This window comes from Calonectris borealis, chromosome 11 (assembly GCF_964195595.1).
Source record: "Calonectris borealis chromosome 11, bCalBor7.hap1.2, whole genome shotgun sequence".
NCBI classification, from domain to species: Eukaryota; Metazoa; Chordata; class Aves; order Procellariiformes; family Procellariidae; genus Calonectris; species Calonectris borealis.
Window position 1 is genome coordinate 10,845,266 of NC_134322.1, and position 24,162 is coordinate 10,869,427.

Here is a 24,162-nt window from a genome sequence, read left to right on the forward strand (position 1 = left end):
CACCACAAAATCCAAAACTTAGAGAAATTAAGGCTGTATTTTACTGCACAGTTGCCTGTGCTATCACAGTACACAGATCTTATTGCATCAATGTCAGCTGTTTGCTGCGTTTTCTCCTGCTCTACTCGTCTTAGCACAGAATCACAGTACAGGCAGATGTTAGGAATGTCTGCATCCACACAACAAATAATTAATTTTAAATATGGCCATGGGAATTTATGATAATAAAAACATGAGTATAAAACCTGTCATGTGAAAATCCTGCTCTGCCTTAGTCGATATTTTCCATATGTCTTTGCCCTGCTGTAAAACCCTGCTGTCATTCAAAGCCCATCTATTCATGTACTCTGCAATCTCTGCTCGCATCCTTTGCTTTGTGATAACTTGCACTTTATTTCTACACAGATAAAATATGTCCCTGGAGAGAATGTAAAGAAAAAACTCCCACTGTCTCTTTCCCATGCTCATCATCTACAAGTAATTGATTCTGACAAGCAGAGGAAGAGATACCAGAATATCCCTCCAATTAAGAAAGTCACTGCCCTTTTTTTTTTTTTTCTTTAAATTACTTTTAAAAGTACTGTGGAATATTAGCTTGCAAGCACCACTTTCAAACTCTGGTTTATCCTCATTGAAGATTTAACTCGGTCTGAGACACGATTTTGTTCTCACATGGTCCTGTCTCATAACTCTTCAGCTATGTCTAAGCTCAGCCTACCAAAGGCCTGATTGTGGCACAGGTTCTCATATCTCTGCAGTTGAGCCAGTGCAGGTCAGTAGCAGCCCAGACAAGCTGACACGGGCTTCAGCATATGTTAATAAAGAGAATACAGCCCCTTCAGGGACCTTGAGTATGTACTCTAACAGTGAATGCCCCATCCCATCACTTCAGCTGCCAAGGCTGAACGGGTATTAGTGGGGGTGGGAGTAAGAAAATTTCCTTTGTGTAAGGATTTTCAGTTGTTCATAGATGAGAAAGCAGGGAGTTAAAGGCAAAGCGTGTCAAAAGGCAAACCTCAGAACAGAGGCATAAAATAAGTCAGAATGATGGGCACGAGGAGACACACCATGATGTTCAAATTTCCCAGCCATCCATACAGAGGAAAAGAATGTAAAGCAACAAAAAACCCAGAAGATAAAAAATACCGTGCATAAAATTCATTGCACACTAAAGGACTCCTAAAAAGACTTTCCACATATTTCTGCAAACATTTTATATCTGAAGGCAAGAGGCTAAAGAGTGTTCCGCAATTCTGTAAATCCACTTCCATCAAATAAAACAATGTGTTTCCAAAACATTTAACTCCTACTACAGGATCTGTCACATGCTAGAGCAGCTAAGGGATTATAGGACCACCCTGTAGGGGAGCAAGTACCCCTTCCCACAAGGTCTCCATTTTAAAAAATACACATCACACACTCAGAGGATAGGTCACAAACTCCCATTGGGCTTCCTGTTTGTGAGAATGCTTTTGAAAAATAAATCAATATATGGAATCAGATTACTTTGCTGCTTTTCTGGCTGGGTTCAGCCAAGTCTGCCTTGCTATATGAAGGTGAAGTTAGCACTGGGGGTTTTGAGGGTTAGTAAGGCTCTAGTTCAAGAAGACACCCAAATCGTGAGTTTTTCTACTATTATTGCTCACACGCTTTAGGACCTTGCTAGGCTGGGAAGTAAAATCGCATTTGTACAAAGCTCACTAAAACAAAACAAAACTTGGCAGAGGTAATCACTTAGGAAAAAAGAAATGTAGATAAGAAACTGGAGATCAGAAAGAATCCAGTACTTATCTGACAAGAAAGGATAAACTTAGACAGTAAGAAATCCCTATAGGGAGTATTTCTTCATAAGAAACAGTAGGAGGGAGAATAAGACAAGATCTGAAGAGAGACATCAGTTTCTAGCAGCAGTGGGCAGCCGCAAAATAAAAACAAGTGATTCCAAAAGACCTCTGCAGTGTCTGACAGTATGCTGTTATTACCTGGAGTAAAAGCACACTCTGAGTTGCCAACAATGTCATCGCAAGGGAACCACCGTGCCGAGGTGGACTGTGACATTAAAAGTGGTGCAAGTGCAGCCCTTGGAGGGTAGCTACGTGATCTGCTGGCTTGGGCAGTGCCGGGAGCCTCCGTCGGGCGAGGAAACCAACCCACTGAGGGGAGGGTTGATGCTGGCAGGTTACGTAGGATGTGGTAACCCATGCTCAGCCCAGCCCCATCCTTCAGTGGGACTTCTGGAGAGCCACCAACATTTCCCAGCTGAATTGCAGCTGGAGCTCCCCACTCTCCTCAGTTTTATGACGTATGTCACGTGTATGCATAGTCATATGAAGATTTTGATACATAGCTCTGAGAGCCAGAAAGTTCTCTTGGATCTACATGAGTAACTCCCACAGTCTCTCTGGATAAGGTCCAGCCTGCCAACTCTGGTGCCTGCTGTAATGTGTAGGCAGAGTACAGGTCTCTACACAGGGATTCAACCATGCTCCAAAATGTACTTTACTCTGTGTGTTCGCTAATTAATTGTACCCAGGAAAGAGTACCAGCTTCGGTATAAAGGCTGACTTAACACAGAGCTACTTTGAAATCAATTCTTCCCATGAATAAGTTACCTGATGTTTGAAGTCTAAAAAGGAGGAAAAGACAATTTTTAAATTTTTAAATTTCTTATTTTATTTATTTTTAAATATTAAAAGATTAATTTTGAAAAAAAAAAATTAACTGCTATTCAGGAATAACAGGTGTGAGAAACACAGCTTTATGTCTGCAGTAACACGGAATGGAAAGGAAACATTCCTTTCTAAGTATCTGAAAACTCAGCCTCCTGTGCATCTTGGGCAGTCCTTTAACACATTTACAGGCAAAAAGATGTATCTACAGGAACCCAAAGGGAAAGTATACAAAACGCCTTAAATTAGCATTTTGAGAAAGCAACTCTCAGAATAAAAGGAGTCAAGATTCAGAAGAAATTCATAATCTGCTATGATTTTAAGTTTTAAGCACAAGCAAAGCTCATTTTAAAAAAGTGCAATAGTCTTCAAAAAGCTTACAGAACTTGTTTCCAATGAAAACTCTGACAGATATTTACATCAAGCATAAGAGTGCTTTGGTGGCAAGTGAGAGAGATACCCACTTGCCATATCATGACACGTGACAGAAAAGAACTAGCATGGCAGAAGTTGATGGCACTCCACTTGACATATGGGATGTGTTCTGATGTCAGCTAAATTTATGCCATATGCTACAAAGCATAGTGTAGTGTCTGCCTTTTTTGGAACACAAACAACTTGCTGACACTAAATGGAAAGTTCACTACAGGATTTACATCATCTTTGACCTAATTGTGACAGCCTAGGACAGAACTACTCAGGCTGCTCCTTAGGACTCCAGATTTTTTGGGTGATGCATGTATTTATTGTCCAAACACATTACTCCATATTGGGAAAATTATCCCTGTAACCATTTCAGGTACTGACACAAGTAACACCCCATTCTGCATTCCAGTAGAAAAAAGCAGGTCTGCATGAATTAAAAACAAAAAACAAGGAGAGGCAGGGCCCCAAAGCAGGCGGAATAACTGGGTAAACGTTGCCCACACATGTGTCTGACATGCAGATGTTTTTAAATTTCTCCACCCACATCCAGATGGGCACAGCAGGAATATATTATATGAAAAAATGTGTTGGGAGTTGTGCAGAGACTAGAAAAAATATCAGAAGTTAAGTGTGAAAATCCTCCCGGCAGTGAAGTTTTGACCTGTCCCCATTTAACACAACAGCCCCAGATATTTGCTTTGGTAACAGAAGCACAGCAGTAGCAGACTAAAACATAATCAAATGGTTTGGCTGAGTTAAGCCTCAAGCAACCCCAAAATATCTTATTAACTTTCCCAATAAACTTTTCCCTGCTCCACTGCCTTTAGATTTTACTTTCCCCGAAGCCTCAAACCTCCTATCCAGAGAGCAGTTGTGTCATCTCATGATTTTCTTTGACAAAGCGTTATTTAGTTTGATTCTGCTTGTTAAGGGAAATGCAAAGAATCAGAACTGAAGCTGGACAACAGGAACTCACCATCCTTGTAAATTCATATGCTGCCAAGGAGAGAGTCTGAACAAGAATCCAAGGGGCAGAATTAGTGATGCAGCCCTACCTTACCAAGAATAAGAAAACAGATGAAAGTGAAATCACAGGGGGGGGGAGGAGGAGGGGAAGCTGAGATCTTATAAAGCCTGCCAACTTTGAGACAATAAACGAGCAAAACCAGCACTGGTTGGAAAGGGACTCAGGCAAGACAGTCTCCTTATACTAACTCTTTGGTGCTCACAGGCATAAAAGCGAAGATATCCACATCAGCAGTATGACATGTTTATTTAGATGAGTTAACTGTAAAAACACTTGCCAAGTTATTTGCAGGCTGTGCCAAGTATATGTCAGAACCCAACAGGCTGATCTTATAGCAACAATTGTAGAGAATCACAATTTTGCTCTCTCTCTCTTAACAGCAGTTGACTAAATAACCATATTTTTTCCAGGAAAGATTAGATGTTAATTTGTTTTCTTTTCCTGCTTGAACAGGAGTAGCAACAAAGCTCGGTGTCAGTTTCTGAGGAATTCCCCCACCTCCCGCAGTCCCTTTCACAAGTAACCAACCTTTCCACTCTGCCCCCAAAAGGGTCCACAAAGAGAAAAAAGTTATTCAAATGACCAGAGACTCATTTTTTCCTCAATAAAATTATCCAACACTAAATTATCAAATACAGACTTTAAAAAGTCCTGCACATCCTTTTGTGCAAAAATACCTCAGCATAGCCAGTGACTTAAAGGAAATAAAGTGAAAGCACCTAACAGCTTATGAAGTTAAGTTATAAATTAATTAAATTGCTTAAGTCACAGCACAGGACATATCCTAAACATGGTGGTTGTTGGTTTTTTTTTTTTCCCCCCGAAGACGTTCTCTCACACTGAAAAATATTTTTGTGGAAGAAATAATGAAAAAAAGAAAAAATGGAAGAGATGGAGAAAAGCAATCGATTCTCATTAACAGTGTAAAAGAGCTCCAGTCCCTGCTTCTGGAATGATTAATTTCTTCTGCCACTACCTGGTTTATTTTATGTTATGTATTAAAGATGGTAGATGGAAACATGGGAAACCCCACAGCACTCCGAGCAAAAGTCTCACAAGCCTCTGAAAAACCCAGAGCTCCATTATGTTCAGCATGATGCTTCTGTACTGCAATGGACACAAACAGCAAAGGCTGCTGTAGACGTACCACCTACAAAAGGCTTTGACATCCTCCAGGGTGAAAACTTGTATTAGAAGAGGAGACATCATAAGAATATCGCAAAAGAAATGTATTATTTGGCAAGTGCTTCCAGAGTTTATAGAGGTATATCCTATTTTAAACGTGCAGGGTAGTGAACACTGTTGGATACCACTGTGAAGTGCTATTGACAAATGCAGTCTCTTGAAGAGGAAAACTGTAAGGAATTCTTCTTCTATTTCAGAGGCAGCAGATGCATTGTGTTGGCACGACTGGTATTGGAACTGCAGTATACATAGAAGTCACATAAAACCCACAGCAAGGTCCAGATCATATATTAATGTTGCTGTAATCCGTGCACCAGTCTTCTGCCAAATGTGTCAAATTTTCCCCCTATAACGGAGCTATTTTTCTCACTGGGCCATATCCTGCATTTTTGAGTCACACATTTTAGGCATTTAACAGAGCAACAACCACTTGCAGAGAAAGAAAACTAATTGCAACAACATATCCATTCTATATAAAATTGTTCTGTTCATAAGACTTAAGATTGCAATATTTCTTTGCTAATGAAACATGGGCAAAGCTGGCAAGCCTCAAATATTATAAGTGTCTGTTTTTACACCAACTGTGTAAAGTTGATAGCATAACTCTAATAAATAATAAATATATCTAGAAATGTAGATTCTCAATAAAAAGATACTAACAATCAATTCATTCAATCACAACATATACTCATTCACCCATACAACAAGACGGATATACACACTCACACCTGCCATTCTGGGCTGGATCTCATAAAGTGTCAAATTTTCTCCTTCACAGATTTCATGAGATATAAGACTCAGAGAAAGAGTAAAATGAAATGGAAGGCTATGTAATTTCATCACACCCTGACAGACATACCAAAGGTTAGAAAACTGTAACTAGTATAACTAGTTTCATTAATTTTTAAATGTATAAATAGAAGAATGACTGAATGTTATTAACCTTTTATTTATATATAAAAATATCAATGGCTAAGGCAGTCAGGAACTTCTGTGTGCAAGAGAAAGGTAAGTTATCTACAATCCATTTGGCAGTACTTGCAGATGCATGTAAAGTAAACTGATACATGAAAATGAAAATAACCAAAAAGTGGTCACTTAATGTGCAGTGTCTCACAGCAAAGATCACAATTAGATTTACACTATGAACATACCTGGCATATTCCACTGATGCACATGTCCAAGGATTCAATATTGCAACGAGTACCATCTAGTACTTTTGGGGCAAGCTCCACAATCAAGTTCTTTCCCAGAGCTTGACATTTCAGGGCACATGGTGCAGTAGGATCATTATACACAGGGATCCACTCGTAAAAATGCCCCTGGTATTTGACATCATTGTAGGCTGAACACTGTTGTGCTCTAAAGTCACCGACATCTGAAGGGCAATCCTAAAAACAAACCAAAGGAAATATTTTTTTTGAGAAGGGAATACTTTGCATTTGCAATAAAGTTATCTGATTAATTACACAGAATCTATTCAGGGAGGCTTGGTTCAAGAACTGATCTGGTATGACAAATATGCCATATTGCAAATCTTTACTGTGTATATTAAAACAATTTATGTTGCTTAATCCATTGCTTGCAGTGCAAGTAACAGAATATCACACATATTCTAGTAATAACAACATAACTGATATGAGAGGGTAGTTAAAAACGCTACTTTTTATGACACTATGTAGTACATTTGAAGTCTGGTTCTGTAATAAGAATTAGCTTCTAAAGGAATCTATGTATTTTAAGTGACTATAATGAGATGTCTGACATTTAATATTTCTCTTTTCAATAGCTTTTTCCACTTAAGGATTTCTGAGCTCTGTGCTTATTCATCGATTCATACATCGGAGTAATGAAAGAGGTATTATTTCTACTTACACATAAAGAAATAAAAATTTGTCTAATTAATTGCTCAGTATTGCTCAGAAAGGGGACAAGAGCATTAGGAGGAGACATCAGAACTTTCAGTGCTTAGTCCTTTAGTCTAATTACAAAACACCCTCACCTCATGGAAGCAGTAAGGCTTACTTTGTTGAAATAAAATATACTACAAATTGATAACTATTGATTATATAGTTCCAGTTCTAATGAGACAGTTCCATACCACCTCCTATACAAAGCCTCAACATAAACAGCTGAAAGACCAAATATGAGAACTGTTTGAAATAAAATATTCTAAAATATTTTTTCTACATAAAGCATTGCACCCAAACAATTATGTTAATATTAAACTATGATGACAGGAATGGAGATGAATACTGATTTATTTGAAAATAACTTTGGTAAAGTACTGACAAAGGAGTTAGTGTGTCAAACAATTTCTCACTAAAGACTTCATTTGAAAGTATGTCCAGTGTCAAACAGTCCATACGCCAGACTAAGGATATTCTTCCAAAAATTCCAACTGCACATATAAGCCAGATGTGAGCCTGATTTTAACAAAGTTTTGTTTTCATTGGATATAAGGCTGAAAGATTGTGATGTGTCAGCTGAACTCATGGAACTTATTACTAAATATTAGTTAACAATACTAATCCTGAACACAGCTTCAACCTTATCAGTGAACTGAACCTTCCCTGAAAAAAAGCTAATGAAATAGTAAGTGCATTACACAGTACTGGAGATCAAAACATACATGAGAAAGGTTCGAATTCCCATCCAATGCCCTCAACAATGTTGTCCTGACACCATTTTGCTCATATGAATCTGGATGAGTTGGCACTTAATATGCGTTAGCTTAATACTTTGTCAAAGCCTTAGATTTTTTTCACCATAGGAAACAGTAACCTAGAAATGTCTCTGGTTTATTGGTAATCTGCATAAAATACCTTCTAAAATCAGTATTCTCTCTACTGATCAACACGTGGGGTTTTCGCAACTGAGCGAAAACAATTTCAGCAATTCACTGAGCATTCCCAGCAATGCTTTTTAACTCTGTCCAGTGCTACACCTTACAGTGAGAATAACTCAGAATGATGCTAATATATTTTGTGTTATTTTTTACCTGGGATAATTCTAGTTTGAGCAATTTTTTTTTTTCAAACTATAAAATGATAGAATAAGACAAGGAGAAATTACAGTTATTGTAATTCTTTGAGAGTTTTACCTCCGCAAAATCCCACAAGTGAGAGCTTCTGTAAACATCAAGCAAATACTGTTAGAAACCACCCTCATTTACTGCAGTGTCAATCCCAAGAAATTCACCAAATTTGCACTGGCGTAAATAAGAGCAGAATTTGGCTCTGGCTTATCTGTCACCTCTCATTTTCCACAATAGCAAGTCTAAAAAGCAGAGAGGATTTCAGAGTTCATATGGATACCATATGGTCCCCTTCCACCACTGCAAATAGAGGAGCAGCTAAGGATAAAAATAATAAGTGGAAGTTAGATTCAGGTAAAGTTAGAAACAATATTTTGGAGTAGTGTTATTCAGCCATGCACAGCTACATTTTCATCACAAAGAATTAAAGAGCTATCTGTAAAATAGGCAGAGCGATGGCCTTAGGCTGAATTTTGACAGGCTGTTGTTACAATTCATTATCACTCGATGTTGATGCGATGCCAAGACACAAACACCACAATGTCAGGATATCAATCCATGGTTACTGTATGTTTCTCATTGATTCAACACAATGCAGCTCCTTCCTTCCACTCGCTTCCTGGCTGCTTGAAAGCAAGTGAATTCTCATCTCCCTATTCTGTTTTGGCATCTTCAAAGAACACAAAACGATCCTGGCAGCTCGATTCATATGCCAGTTCCACCTGCTTTATGTTTGAGCTGTGTTCAAAAGCAGGAGCATAAAAAGAGCATCACAAAGGGATATCAAAGGGCTGGAATTATTATCGTTTGCATTATATCAGCATTTGGATGGCAACCAAGTTCAGATCCCTGTTTTCCTGGGAACAATAGATATTTTTATAAAGAAAGGAGTTTATAATCTAAACAGAAAGACAACTAAGCACAGAAAGGAATGCAATCAAGACAATAAGAGGACTTGTAAACTTCAGGTTAATTCCGTTAGAGTGGGTCAGAAAAGTGAGAGGGAATTTAAAATATAGAAAGGAAAAGCGGAGGGGGAGCAAGACGTGGGAGAAGTGCACAAGGGTGAAGCATGTCCTGGAAGTGGGCAAGGTCACACTGTCAGACAATGATACATGGGTCCCAATCCTCACCCTGTTTGCATGTCTTTTTGGTTTTAACCTATTTCAGACATCAATTCATTCCATCATTCCCTCTTCCCTCTCAATATTCCATGTTTTTTCTTGTTTGTTAAATATTTTTGCTACTAATTTCAGGATTTCTCAGATGTCTTATTTCAGCAATAGCTTTTGTCTTACACTCAATCCACTGAACCATAGCCAGACCATTTGTAGGTTCATAGACTACATAAGGAGCTGAAGACATATCTATGAGGTCTAATACATGAAAATGTTGGCAAAATAATCGCATCCAGATCTTGTAGTGGAATGAAGTGTATTTATGACATGACTTATGAACATATTATTAGACAGACAGATCTGAAAAAGATGCTTCAGACATGACTACCATGAAGGTTAAAAATACATATATATATTCCCATTCTCTTTGTGACCGATGATTAAAAACTACTGCATTCAAGGGTTGGCTTCTTATGAAATGTATCATTCTAGTTCTGGCAGTGAGCACTCAGCCTTTGAAAACAAAGCTAACCTGGGAAATCTGTATCTTTGTAGGCAATGTTCATGTACAAAATATGAAGGTTGCATCAGACCCTGTGACTCCTGCCAACAATTACTCCGCTGAAAAAAGCACAAAAGAGAAGGCAAGAAAATTCCCAGTAAAAATGATGACACCAAAGAAAGTCTAGCCCTTTGTCTAGTTTTATTCTTTGAATCTCATTTTGTTGAAACCTAGCCAAAAACAATGAAGTCATTGTTTTGTTTTCTTTTTGAAATTAGCTTCAGGTTTTATGTTTTTCCTACACAATTTTCAGGCCACTTCTTAGTAACATTAAGATACCTGAGCTAGAAACCCTAGCCATGAGAGCCATACGGTGCATCAGCATTATAAATATAAAATAAATAAATGAACAGATTAGAGAGAAACTATGCAACTCAAGGTGAAATATTATAGGACTAAAGTAGACACAGTTCAGCCAAGATTTTCTGAGTGGGATAAATGAGCTGGTTAAGAAGTGGATTCTGGGACAATAATCTGATGAATATGTTGAACAAGTGTGAGCATTATCTGCATATAATAAAAGTTTATAATGGAATTAAACATGGGCAAATCTGTTACAAAATAGTGGTTTTTCTTACTGTAGAAGAGTGACTCTGGCAACTGTATAAGTGACTTTTTGGCACATAAGAATGTGAAATTTATGGGGAAATGGCCCAAATAACTTGTTCTATGAATAGGACCCTAAAGGATTATCTTAAACACTTCCATATAGTGCACATCATAGCATTAGAATGTAACAGTATATACAAAAATGGAAATATAAAAAAAGGGGGGTTAAGAAAGACTGAAAATCTCATTGAACAGCATATAATGAATCGTGTATATAGTTTATTTCTCTAAAGTTTCTATAAGAAAATCTGAAAGCATACACACAGTTTTAGGAAATCATGCACCTGGCATCTCAGTTATGATAGAAAGATAAGCAGGCTATACATATGCCTTAATCTCGGCAATTATTTTGTTGCTAAGACCTTGAATTAATTTTTGTGATTGAAATATCACTAATATTATTCTGGAACTATGCTTGAGTTCAATGAACTTACTACTATTCTATTACAAATCCAGATGAAACCAATTTTCTGGTAAAATGATTCTTGTTCTTTTCATTAGAATGACACACATATTAAGTTGTGCTTCATTTGTACTCCCCAATATAGATGTTAGTGGTGTAATGTATCATGTAGCAAAATTACATTTGCAGACAACTTTACACAGTGTATATATACTGAATGTCTCATGTGGTTAACAATAATACCTACTAATATGGAAAGACGCTAGTTTAAACTCTTAATTTTCAAACTAAAATTTTACTCCTAAAGTGAGAAGCATTCATTAGAAATAATGCTTTGGGGAAAATTATATCATTTGAAACAAAACTGGCCTAGTAGTCCCAGGTTTACATTAGGTGTAAGCTCCCATTTCAAGGTTAAGTCAGGTCTAATACTGGGTTTGAATTCGGTGACGCCAAATTCAAAGATCAACTGTATTAACAGTGGAAATCTCACGAAATATATTTTTCTCAGGAGTTCTCCATTATCTGATCCATAATCTAGGAAAAACCATTCCTGAGATATTCTGGCTGAATCTGAACTGAAATGAAAACCTGATCCCTTTCAGACGTGCCCCAAAAGCAGAACTGTAAAGGCAGCTTCCTGTCTGGAAATTAACGTTTGAATCATCATAAATTCAAACAGACTCACATGCAAGACGCTTGCCACTTATCGCTTTAAAATAAGTCCTAAAGTTAAAAAACAGGCCCCAGTGACTTCAGAAAAACTCCCTGGGAGTTCAGAAAGGATATAGTAATCATCTTAATTTTCTCTATGCTGAAGCATAGAGTGCCTTCATTTCCATCAGATTTTTACTGCATAATCCTTAAAATGAACCGTGTCTACAATTGCTCTTACATATCCTAAAAGCATGTAGACCTCTGCTTACAGCAGAAATATGCCCAAAGTGATCTCATCTTTCTCCTTTTTCTGTACACTGGGTAGTTTTCTAGACCTTTCACTGGAGGAACAAGGTATACCATGTTGACTTGTTTGTACTGTTGCATAGGAAGCTGTAATGCACGGGATCAAGCAATCAGAGGTATATTACTTTATACAATGCATACAACTAGGTATCTAGATAAGGAATATAGCAAATAGATTTTACAGTGGCAGTTTGTTTATTGCTTACATACTGGCTGGCTGCAATTTAGCTTATCACAGAGCTTTAAAAGATTATGGTGTTTTTTGCATGTGGCATTTTTATTTATGAGCTAAGGACATTGTGCATTGTGCTAGGCCTTTTCTTCTGAAAGGGCAAGTGACAGGGTTTGTCTCCAGCATCTGATTTTTGTATGCACTGGGCCTGATTCATTAATCGCTTCCACTAGCTTCCGCCAGCAGAAACTTAGGCTGTGAGCCACTCTGGTGGAAAACCCATCCAACACTGAGGAGTGGAACGTTAGAGCAATTCAAGGTGCTAGCAAGCCTTGTTCTTGAGGAGGGCAGAAGCCAACTGGCACACAAGAAACCGTAGCTTTGGCAAACTGGAGAGTGGGAATGGCCAGTTCTCCCAGGAGATACACCGGTTCAACATATTTACTGGGCAACTTCCAGTGTCAGGCCTCCTAAGGAGAACATGTCATACTTCACAGCTGCCTGCTGCTGGCAGAAATCACAGGGTTGGCAATGACATGAGTATCACCTGCTCTTGCATGGGTATAATTCAAACCAAGGGAACCACAGGCCCCACCTTTTAAGGGGTATTTGTGTGAAAATCCCTGCCTTTCTCCCAGAGCCAGATGCAGATTAATCAAATGCACTGTAGTAAAAAAAAAAAAAAAGCTTTTGCTTTAATTATTTATCTACCTTCTCTCTTTTCTGAAAAGGGATTATACGAATGTCACATTATACTGTAAGGTACGGCTGACCATAAAGCGTCCTGAATTATTGTGTTTGTACACATGGTCTGTTGATCAGCAGTATCGCAAGGTCCTGCATGAGCTGCACACCTTGAACAGACTACAACATCTGGGGTGAAAGGCACCAGCTGTTTAAACAGCACAAAGCATCACTACAAACCAGTTGAGCACAAGTCATGAAGTATGTGACTGTATGTGACTGGTTTTCATAAAACGTGTCTGTAAAAATAAAATGCGATTGCATGACAGTAACAGCAACTGTATAGTCAAAATTCCAGCTTTACATTCAGTCACGGAAATTGTCTGTGCTGGTGTACCTAAATATACATGGTTTTGCACATAGATATATAAAGAGCTGGACTTAGGGAAACAGAGGGAATATAAGGAGTAATTATCCAAGTTAAGATTTGAAAGGGACACAGGCGGTTAACCTCTTTGCGCATGTGAAGAGTGCCACTGTATCATTAATGATCACAAATTATCAGGAGCTCAGTTTAATGCTTCATCTGAAAAACAGCACCCCCAGGAAAAGCACTTGCTAGTTAAGATGAGAACTGATTGTTTAATCCTCCAAAATGTGTAACCTTCCTAATAAATGATATAAAACATTCTGAATCACAATTGGCACTATAATTTCAGATGAAAATGTCCATTTGGGAAGTCTAAATTTGAGACCTCGTGGTGTCATGCAGACTGAAATCTTTAAAAATTGTAATAATAATGGAAAGAAAATTATGCACCATAAGGTTTTAAACAAGATGCAGCATTTCTTAAACTTTAACACATTGTTTGAATAAGTAAAATAGGATTAAAGGCCAGACTCACATTACTACTGCAGGTTTTATATCGAATATTTCGACCTTCACAGTTCCTGAAAAACAGAGTAAAAATGGTTACACTGCATAACAGCAAGACACAACCCTGCCTGTTTTACAGGTAGTTATTCTCTTGAAAATTAGACTTTTATTGCTACTTCCCTACCATAATTTGGACTCAAGATACAAGGTTTAAATACAAAGGGGGGATCTGGGGACTCAATGAGTTACACCGCTGTCTCTTCAGCAAAGAATGTGTGGCTTTCCCTGTAAACCCAATTTACTGCAAGCCTTATAAAACACACATTTATTTGTGAAAAAGATTTCACAAGGCATCCCTAAGCCTGATCTATGCTGACCTCAGCAAAGCTACTTCTAATCCAGGGGATGTAACCCAGAGGAAAAGAGGATCAGAATATCTAAGCAATCCCTTAATCAAGCATAGGGTTAACGAGCATTAATTTTCCTTTCTCCTATTTTGTTTAGGAAAGAAAAAACAGCCTCAAACCTTTCATTTCTCCCAAAAACCAATGCAATACTTTTGAAGAACAGCATGTGATTTTACTGACCAAAGCCACATGAGCAGAATTCATAATTTTAAATGAAATATAATTCTCATGGACTGCATGCATTTCTAAGGTGCCCAATGCATGTGAATCCTGAAATCCAGGCAATTCAGATCCTCAAAGTCTGTTGTTAGTAGCTGAAATAACAGGCATATAATAAGGTCATGATTATTTATTGTGGTCTCATAAATATGGGAATGTGTGGGTTTCACACTTTTTTTAGGGACACAGTTTGCCAAACTTCTCAATAACTGATTGGCACTTTTGCACAGGGTAAGATATTCTTCTTAAGAATGGCAAAATCAAGCTTTTGAAAGAACTGAAAATATATTTCAAATGACTGGACAGGAAATTATAATTAGTGATGTCTCCAAAATCAGGAATAGTGTTTTGCAATAATCCCTTCATAACAAAAAGACTTGCCTTACATTAAAGAATGCATGAATGCAGAGCTGGTAATTTACAGCTCAGACTAAATTTTCCACTTTTTGCATGAATATTGATTGCAAATATTAAAAAATTCTTTAATGTGAGAGGGATTGAAAAAATTCATTTTAAAAGGAAAAAGCAATGGATGTCTGGAGCAAGAGTTCAACCAGCTCAGCTGAAGGTAAAACTCTCCAAGCTCAAGATATTACATGTCTCAAGTTTCCAATCTTTTGCAAGAATGATTGCATCACAATGGCAACTTAAAAATGTTTATGATACATACAAACGTGAAAACTTTCGTTTCACAATTGCGCATTTCCTGGACATTACAACAACAATAAAATACAGAAAAAAAACTTGTAAACTACACATTTGTTAAGGTATGGAAAACACATGTTTTTCACAGGGGAACACATTAAAAATATTAATAAAACCGCAGTGGAATTTATATTGCTGCAATTTATTGAGGTCATTTCACAGTCCCTAACACACTGGTAGAATATCACAGCCTCTTGCTGGAAATATTACTTTTCTCAAAGATCTTTGTGTATTTTGCACTAAAAGAAACAGCCAGTGTTTTAATCAATCATCTTTAGCTATGTATTTCATACAGTTTGCTCTTAACTAATGTATCATACTACAAGCCTTCTACGCTTCACACTACAAGAAAAACTGACTTCCTGGGCGATATTGCATTTAACTTAAAAAATCTCAAGAAAATAGAAATTTAAACATAATCAGCATTTTAAAAAATGTTTAAGAGTAATTCAAATAAAGCAAGCAATTACGGATGCCAGCACAGATGCTTCTAAGCTGGTTGGGATCTATTCTCTCCTGACAAGCCTATTGTATTACTCATACTTTTAGGATTGTAGCAACAAGTCCTACATTAGTCCAGCTTTACTACTGAGGTAAATTGTTTTCACCACATACGCTGTTTTCTTCAAGCTACACTGAGGCTTACCCACAAAAACATATGGCCACCAGGACCACTGCATAGAAAGAACTGGCAGAGGAAAAGTTTCCTAACAGAAAACAGCATTTGATACATCTATATGTGGAGGAAGTCACTTGGTTTTTACTACAGGGAAGACATGAAAGAGCCTGCACTTGAACATTATTTCAAGTAATGTTCAAGTGCAGGCTAATTTGTATGCAGGTAACTCACCATTCGCTTTATATTACGATGACAGGGACTTCTCTCAGTATTTGACTGTACTAAATAAATCATTCTTGCTCTTCCACAAACATATTTAATAACACGCTGAAGTTCTATCAGAGTTGGAGGCTCAGATATTTATCTAATATATTACGAAAATATATTGAAAGCAGGATTTCGTAACACTCGATCTGTATATGGCATTTGGTTCCAGAAACAGAAGCAACAACGCCTCTCTATAGACACCGTCAGGTGACAGGGAAACATGGCAGAGCTGCAGAAGAATAAATACACGTAAGCATGTGGTTTACCTGCCATTTAAACATCTCCTCAGTGAGTAAGAGGCTCCCCCCCCACAGGTCCGTGAGCAATCACTCCAAGCCCCCCAGGCATCCCAGGCGCCTTCCTTATCTTCATCAGAGCGGGTAATTCTGGAGGTCTGAAAAAAATGGAGGATGGAGAAGAGAAAAAAAACATTAATTGATTTGGTACATGGTTTACTGCTTGGCATTAATAGTACTGAGTATATTACTTTGCTGCTTATTTACAGTATCTCAGTTTTATTTACTACTTTAATATATAACAATTACATGGGAAAGGAAGCAGAGTCTTTGAAGATACAGTGTATTTGATGCATTGCCTTCTGCCGATGGACTGCTATGTCCAAATATGCTGTCATTCCCAACATACGTACGTCCAACACACCGCGTAGGAAATACACAATTGATCTCAAGCAGCCAGACCAGGCATCGAGTTCTGAGCAGGCTGCTGGGCTTTCTGAAATCCTGACCAAGGAAGTTTCATATCCAGGGCTAATGAGAAGACGAAAGCCTCTTTTTATCTCCTCAAGTGTGCCTGCACTCAGCAGTAGTACAGAAATTAAGCACCTCAAATCTTTCGTAAAGTGCATGCCCAGAATTGCAATCAGGGAAGCAAACCAAGAACACAACTTCATTATAAAAAGTGCTATTAATTTGAATGAGATTGGGGAAAAAGGCTTAAAGAGTGATTTTTAGGCTACAGCAATTAAACACTGATTTAAGCTTAAATTCACTTACACAGGCTTCAAAAACATTATTACCAGAAGGCACAAATATAAAAATTAAACATTTGTGACAAAAAGCAAAATTCTGCTTGCCCCTTAAAAATGTCATTTTTCATGTGCATCGTATCCTGTTTAAGAAAATTGACATTTCCCAGAGAAAATTCTCAAAACATTTTAGAATATGGTAGCTTAGCACAACAGTTCAATATTAAAATAGTATGAATCAAATTATTCAATAATGTCCTGCTTTAAGACAGTACTTTTTGGTTTATGATTTTCTTCATGAATAAAGCATAGGAAAATCAAATTCAGGATTTCCCCAAGCGTTTCTTTGACTGTCTTAGACAATTGTTCAGCAGCTGTTCCATTTACATCCTACTTTCATTCCTCTGTCCCTACAACCTTTAAAATTTCTCTCTTGAAAAAACATGCACAGATTTTTATAACAAAATGTCAAACATAATGATTCCCTGAGAGCTGTCAGACATATGATGGGCCTGTTATCATAAAGAAATTAAGATTTTTAGAACCCTAAATTACACCCAGATTGAGATTTTTCTAATCACCGTGGTGATAGAGTTTGCACATAAATTACTGCAAACATAATAATGTAATGGCTATTAACATCACTATCAGTGAAAGTCATACTGTGGATAAAAATGAGGCAGTGAGTCATTTATCTCAGGTGACAGAGAGTATTGACCGATACTTACTCTGTCCCAATACAATCACAAATGAGAGAACACGGAAAGTTCATCCAAGCTTTACTGAAACAACTATTTATACAGCCAATTTTTTATTCCTGTTGACTTCAGTGAGCATCCAGGCAGACCTCAGATAAGCAAAGGCACTACATTCACGTGACTATTCTATTTTTGACATCATAGGAAGGCACAACTTAATCAGATGGTGTTTCAGAATCTTTACTCCCCTCCCAAAAAACAAGCGCAGAGAAACACCAACATAAGGCTGAAATAAAAGAAATTACTAAATAAAGTGCATCCAAATAAACATTTAAGTCTTCATAAGTGCCAAAAAAATGTTTAAAATGCTGAAAAGATTTTCATGAGTGACTAGATCCAGAGAAGCGCAAGAGATTAGTATATATCCTAATACTAAACGAGATGAACACACTTTAGTAATACATATTTTCTCTAAGAAATAACTTAAGTAAGCTATGAGAGCAAGACTCAGTCTTATTTTCTTCCAAAATGCCTCACAAAACTGATTTAAAAGTGAGGGATGTGTAATTCAAATCTTATGGTACAAGGAAAAAAAAATACATAACTCTCCTTAAATTCAACAGTACAGATAAAGTCAGCTCATCTTCAGCCATGAAGAAAGTTGACTCAGATAAAAGCCTACCAAGCTTGAAGTGAAAATGACAAACAATAAAAACAAAGCCGTTTTCAAAATAGCACCATACAAAGAATATGACTCAATAACACGCTGTGTAGGCAAAGGGATTTTCTCCCAAATATTATAGTAAAAAAAAAATAAATCACATGCCACAGAACTTGAGAAAACCAGCCTGTTTCTGTGAATGAGCTGTTACACTTAGGGTGCATTCACACCGCAGTTGTAAGTATAACTATCGAACAAGCATCACTTTAGAAACCCAAATGGCAAATAGTTAAACTTAGCTACACTTAAGCAGAACTAAGGACTACTCAAACACATTTTAAAGGCATCAATAAGGGTAGGCAGATTTAGTATAATAGCACTACTCCCCATCATTAAACAGCTAACAAATGTCGGCAATTTCCAAACTTTTCCATCCCTTCCTCAAAAAACTTGAGCTTGTCAAAAAAATTTTGTTAATTAGAGGATAAGCTATCTCCATTTGAACAGTAAACTGCAGAAGTTGGTCTAAACACATCAGTGGCTCCTTAACTTCCTTGCTCCCCTAAGTTTACAAATTTTACAAACACTTACTGTAAAGCTTTAGAAGTGTACTTAGGCCAATCTACTGTTCCAGAAACGATAAAGCCCAGCTCTGCCAAGATCCCCGAGGAATTTTTGCACTGGCATTGGGTTTACTTTATATCAGAAGCCAACTCTGAAATGTCTGACACTGAAAATGGAACCAACTGCCTTCAATCTTGAGCAAAAAGAGCTCAGCACTTCCCAACAAATCACTCAGCACATGAAAATAAGTCAAGATGAACAAAAGAGTCACTTCTTTCAAATTTATGAGTACAAAATTAAAGTTTGTCCTCTGCAATCCCAAGGCAAATGATTGTCCTTTAATATGTTGAGAAATGATTAAACTTATGATATTAAAAAGCAATATATGCCACTCTCTCTTTTAGAATAGCTAGTTTCTTTTGACAAAGCAGTGACAATGCCTAAAAATAATCCTAACTTCATCACTGTATTAAAACCAGCCACATGATATTAACAGACAGAAAATCATCTAAAGCCCTAAACAATGTCCAGTTGTTCACTTACCAAACTGCTTTGATAAAAACCATTTTTATGAACTGTATCTAATTAAAAAGCTGTAAATACCAGGATGATCAAAGCAAAAGTTTATGCCAACAAAGCCTTCTTCAGAATCATTGACTAATTCAGTGCCCACAGTGTTGATTTAAACTCCAGCTAGTTCAAACTACGTGTCCCATGGGAAAGAGTTAAAAGCAGCATGCACTGGCTTAGTAATTTACTAGCAAAATAATATTGATTTACTAGCTGTCTGGTTTCATAAACTCTACATATTACATTTGTCTACACCATGGTACCAAACTGAAGTAAAATAAAGAGAAGATCATCAACATCATGATTTAAACCAACAAAACCTTGGAAGCTCATTTAGGAATTAAATCAAGAGCTAATTGCAATTTTGCACAAAAGGGTATTATTGTACCTCAGGTTTGCATTCATGGTTTGCTTCTTAACTCAATTTTTCATGTTTTTATTGTCTTCAGTCATGATTCTAACATGGTTCAGCAGCGAAGCTTTGCTGAACCATATTAGAATGGAAGTGTTTTTCCTTTAGTGGTTTAGTTTTGCAACAGTTGAAGTGCAACACATACATTAAGCATATTCATTGTGAAAGTATGTATGTATGTACCTACACATACATAAATGTGTGCATGTACAGCACATGTGCACCTATGATGTAACATGATCAAGTAAAGCCACAAGTGCTGTAGTGAATCCAGATATAATAACTCAAAACAGCTATAAACGCAACCTAGACGATTTGCTGCTCTTTACGTAGAACTAGATGGCAAAAGGCGTCACACTTCCACTGGATCCAGCTATGCTAGCAAGAGTTGTATCCATTCCAAAAGCATCACACATGAACACAGGGTTAGATGCAAGCATTGCATTCAAAGCAGTATTTAAGAATCTATACAAAGTTCTCTGCAGAAATTGATCCACTTTATATGATAAAGGTAGTTTCAAATATTTCATCCCAATCTATGTATTCAATCTATAATTCATTTTGAAAGTAAAAAAAAGAATAAGTCATGACACTGCACATGGGCCTGGGCAAGGATCACTTGAATCAGCGGATGGGGGAAAATAAACTGCAAGTTTTGAAGCACTTGGTGACACAGGCAGAGTCTCAAAGACTGAGATGACAGTATGCCAAGATTTCCTCAAGGTCTGAGGCCCAGTAATGTGCAATCTGAGTCTCTGCTGACAACCCTTAACTGACACAGGCAGCCTTGTACATGGAGAATTTCACTGGAAGTGTGGCACTGGAAGATTTGGACAGGGGGGAAAATGCTAGTGCCAGTTTCCCTTCTTCTATCCAGGGCTCTGTTTTGCTTCTGCCACATATGGGTACATACTGAAACACCATGTTCTGCAAATTATTTGTGGGCACTGAGGTAAAATAAATTAAATCCAGATGTTACCAGGGCTGATCATTAATCTAAAACAAGGGGATTTTTACTGTCACTTGTAACACCCAGTAAATAACAACAGCTACATTGACACACATTACAAAAATCAAACACAGTGCTGTTATATGGAGAAAAATGATTATTTGGCCAAACTTTTGTTTGGCTGTTATGAAGGATGACATAATTGTCTTGAATTTGGTCATGCAGACTTCAAAGGAGATGTGGTGCCAGAGAATGAAGGTCAGTTTATGCAGTTTTATTATTATTCAGACATCCATTACATAAGGCTTGGGTATGTAAATGTTCAGCATTCAGCGTAACAAAGATTCAGCTTCTCAATAGAAATGCTCTGATACCTTAAATGTTTGTTTTCCAGAGTTTTTAACATACATTTTTGCTTTAAATACAAACACAAGCCAAGTACATAGCATTTGACACACGAGAATTATTGTAACAGAATGTGTAATGGAAGAAACGTAGAGACCCCACTCTCAGATTCATCGGCAAGACTCCCCAAGTGACAGTCCCTCTGCCATGTACGTATCACAACACAAACTACCCCAAATTCTGCCCTGTGACGTGCCCCTGAGCATCTCCCCAGAGCAGGGTGCCCAGCTCTGTCAGGTTCTAGAAGAGATTCAATGTAGCCTCTGCAGCATCTACCAATGCAGACCATGCCTAGGGTTGGACGGATATATAAAATGCTCTACTCAAACAACTTAGAGCGATGTGGCTCACAAAATAACACTTTGTCATAACAAGTAAGGACTTGGTTATGCAGGAATATTTACCAATGTATCTGCTACTATGCGGACATCACTGCAGCTCTCTGGGTGAGTGCTCTTTGGTTTTTCTCATGGCTTCTTATCGAAGTGGTTTGTATTAATTCAAAAAGGCATGCCAAACTCCAAAAGAGAATTCCCATAAGGAGTCACATTGGCACAGCTATATCATATTGCTATTTAATAACACATTGCATATAACAAAATTTCTCCATACAGAATTTAGATTCTTCAGATTAAATTCATCCAAGTGAAAGAACCTATTGAAGGGTATAAACACCACTTCAGTCCCAGTGAAGGCCTAAATTAAGCAATACCCAAAGCTTAGTACTGGCCCTTCTCCCAGGAGTGAATTTCATCCTTGATGGTATTTTGAACAGAGATGAAGCATTTCCTTTTTATTGCTTCTTCCCACTCTCACAACCCATAAATACTATTAACACTATCCTGACTTTCAGAGTCTTCCAAAGCACAAGGTTATGTTGCTGTTCACTAATCTTCATGTGCAGCACTGCACTATGCCATTCTCCTCCATACCTACAATGGCTCCAAACAGAGGTAGCACAAGGAATTATGGCACTGAAGGGAAAATATCCTGCCTGAGTAGCTCTGTGATGCATTTCCCAGATTCTTCCTTCCAGACACAACTCTTGGTGGAAGAGGTATCAAATTGCACTGTTGACTGTATCCATGAGCAGAGTGCATAACTGAAAGAACAAGTATTTACCTGCAGGTAACCACTGGATATGCTATTCAGCCTCAGAACTGTATCCTTCACTTTTAACTCTTGCTGTTATATCTATGGCTTTGCAACAAACTATACTAGAAATCTCTTTCCCTGTTAAGGTCACATACAAAAATTATTTACACCTCTATTTTATACAATCTAAGTAAGGTGTAGAATGCAGATTACAGATTTAGGAAAAACTATTTCAGTTGTGGCAGCAACTAAGTAGAAGAACAGTCAAAACTTATTTCCAGACAAATAAGAATTATTAATGAGATCTTGTATTACCTGATTTTAGCAGAAAAACTTCCACTTGTTTCATTATGACAGATTTCAAGACATTCCTGATGTATTTCTACTATTGCTGGGTGCATTATATATTACCTAATTGTGCACTGTATATGTCATTAAGTTTAATAAATCTTTTACTTATATGTACCAAACTAAATTATATATTATTCTGTATGTTAAAAAGGACATATCTGGAATTATAAAATCCTGGAGAAAAAACAATGCATCGTTATTTTAGACTGATAAAAAACACGTGGGAGTAAATGTAGCTATTTTAAGCAGATGTTTAGAAGTAATTAGTCTTAATATTACTAACATTATTTCAGTCACATTAACTACTCCTTGCACTTGACCTTGCCACTCTGTAGGGATGTCCATGCACTAGGAACTGACTGCAAAATGGAATCTGTGCCTGGTAACAAAAAGAGCATTTCAGAAACACAAGCTGGTAAAGCTCAGTGACAAACCAGGAGAACCACCAGCAAGAAATGAGCCAAAAGGCAAATGATGGACTTATTCAGCTACATGAAAGAATACATCTGGGGGCTCAGATGCAGTTTAGAGCTCTCAGTGTTGAATTCTGCAATATATTTTCATTCTACAGCAGTTTTGAATAAATTCAAATTCAAGTTTTGGAAAATAAAACATGCAGAAGAGTCACACACAGGAAATATTTACAGCGTAATTCATTTTGATACTAAACTGAAGGCGAATCCCAGCATGTTTTTCAGTATTATACTGCATCCAGATTTTCCATTGTCAGTATGTTGCAAAATTTCATATTGACAACACAGGCCTGCACTGCAGGAGTTGTCAGGACAAAGCTGGAGGTTTTGGCAGGTGGAGCAGGGATACTTGAGGCTTTTGGCATCCAGGAAGGGATGAAATGTTGCTTGGCTGTTTGGCACCTATGAGCTAGCTGAGGCTTTTGGCACTGAAAAGAGTCTGTATCACCTCCTTCCTTCTTTGTGAGCAGTAACAGAGGGAACATGGAATTTGTGGGCATGGAGAAGGAATCGTGGTTCCCACCCTAACAACTCCAAGGAGAAAGTGACTGCACTAGCATAGCTGACTCCTACAGCTATTTCTGCATCTAACAACAACTAAGGACAGCACCTACATGGTCCTGCTAAAAGGAATCATCACTGAAGTAGTTAAAGCATAATTAACTTGCTATTTTTCAATTTCTGAGTTAACCACATTGTTCAGATGAGTTTAAAAAAAAACCCACACAAATTCTAGTTTTGCTTACAGCTGACAGGTTTTGATGACCTACACTGAAGTCCCAGGGTACATTTTTATTACATAACTGCCTCTTACAAGAGGAAACTTGCCTCTATCCTCTCCTCTGGACAACAGCAATCTGTTTTATTTTCCTGGGTGATATTCCATAAATTACTATTTTGGCAGATAAATAAGAGACAAATCCTTTTTAAAACCCGGATAAGCATGTCCCGCAAATACACATCACTAACAATGCACCTGACAATCCAGACTTAGTTGCCCAGGTTTTCATTCATGCTTGCCCAACTAGAGTCATATGAACCCTGTATCTG

The 24,162-nt window shown here is 37.5% G+C and overlaps 1 protein-coding gene across 1 annotated transcript in view; it reads right to left on the minus strand.

The window, feature by feature from the left end:
• ADAMTSL3 (ADAMTS like 3) overlaps positions 1 to 24,162 on the minus strand; it is a 187,909-nt gene that overhangs the window by 87,104 nt on the left and 76,643 nt on the right. Inside the window, exons 3-5 of the mRNA XM_075159955.1 lie at positions 16,216 to 16,343; positions 13,761 to 13,806; positions 6,462 to 6,698 (exon numbers count right to left, since the gene is read on the minus strand). Of these exons, the coding sequence (XP_075016056.1) occupies positions 6,462 to 6,698; positions 13,761 to 13,806; positions 16,216 to 16,343 (411 nt within the window). The remainder of the gene's footprint in view (positions 1 to 6,461; positions 6,699 to 13,760; positions 13,807 to 16,215; positions 16,344 to 24,162) is intronic.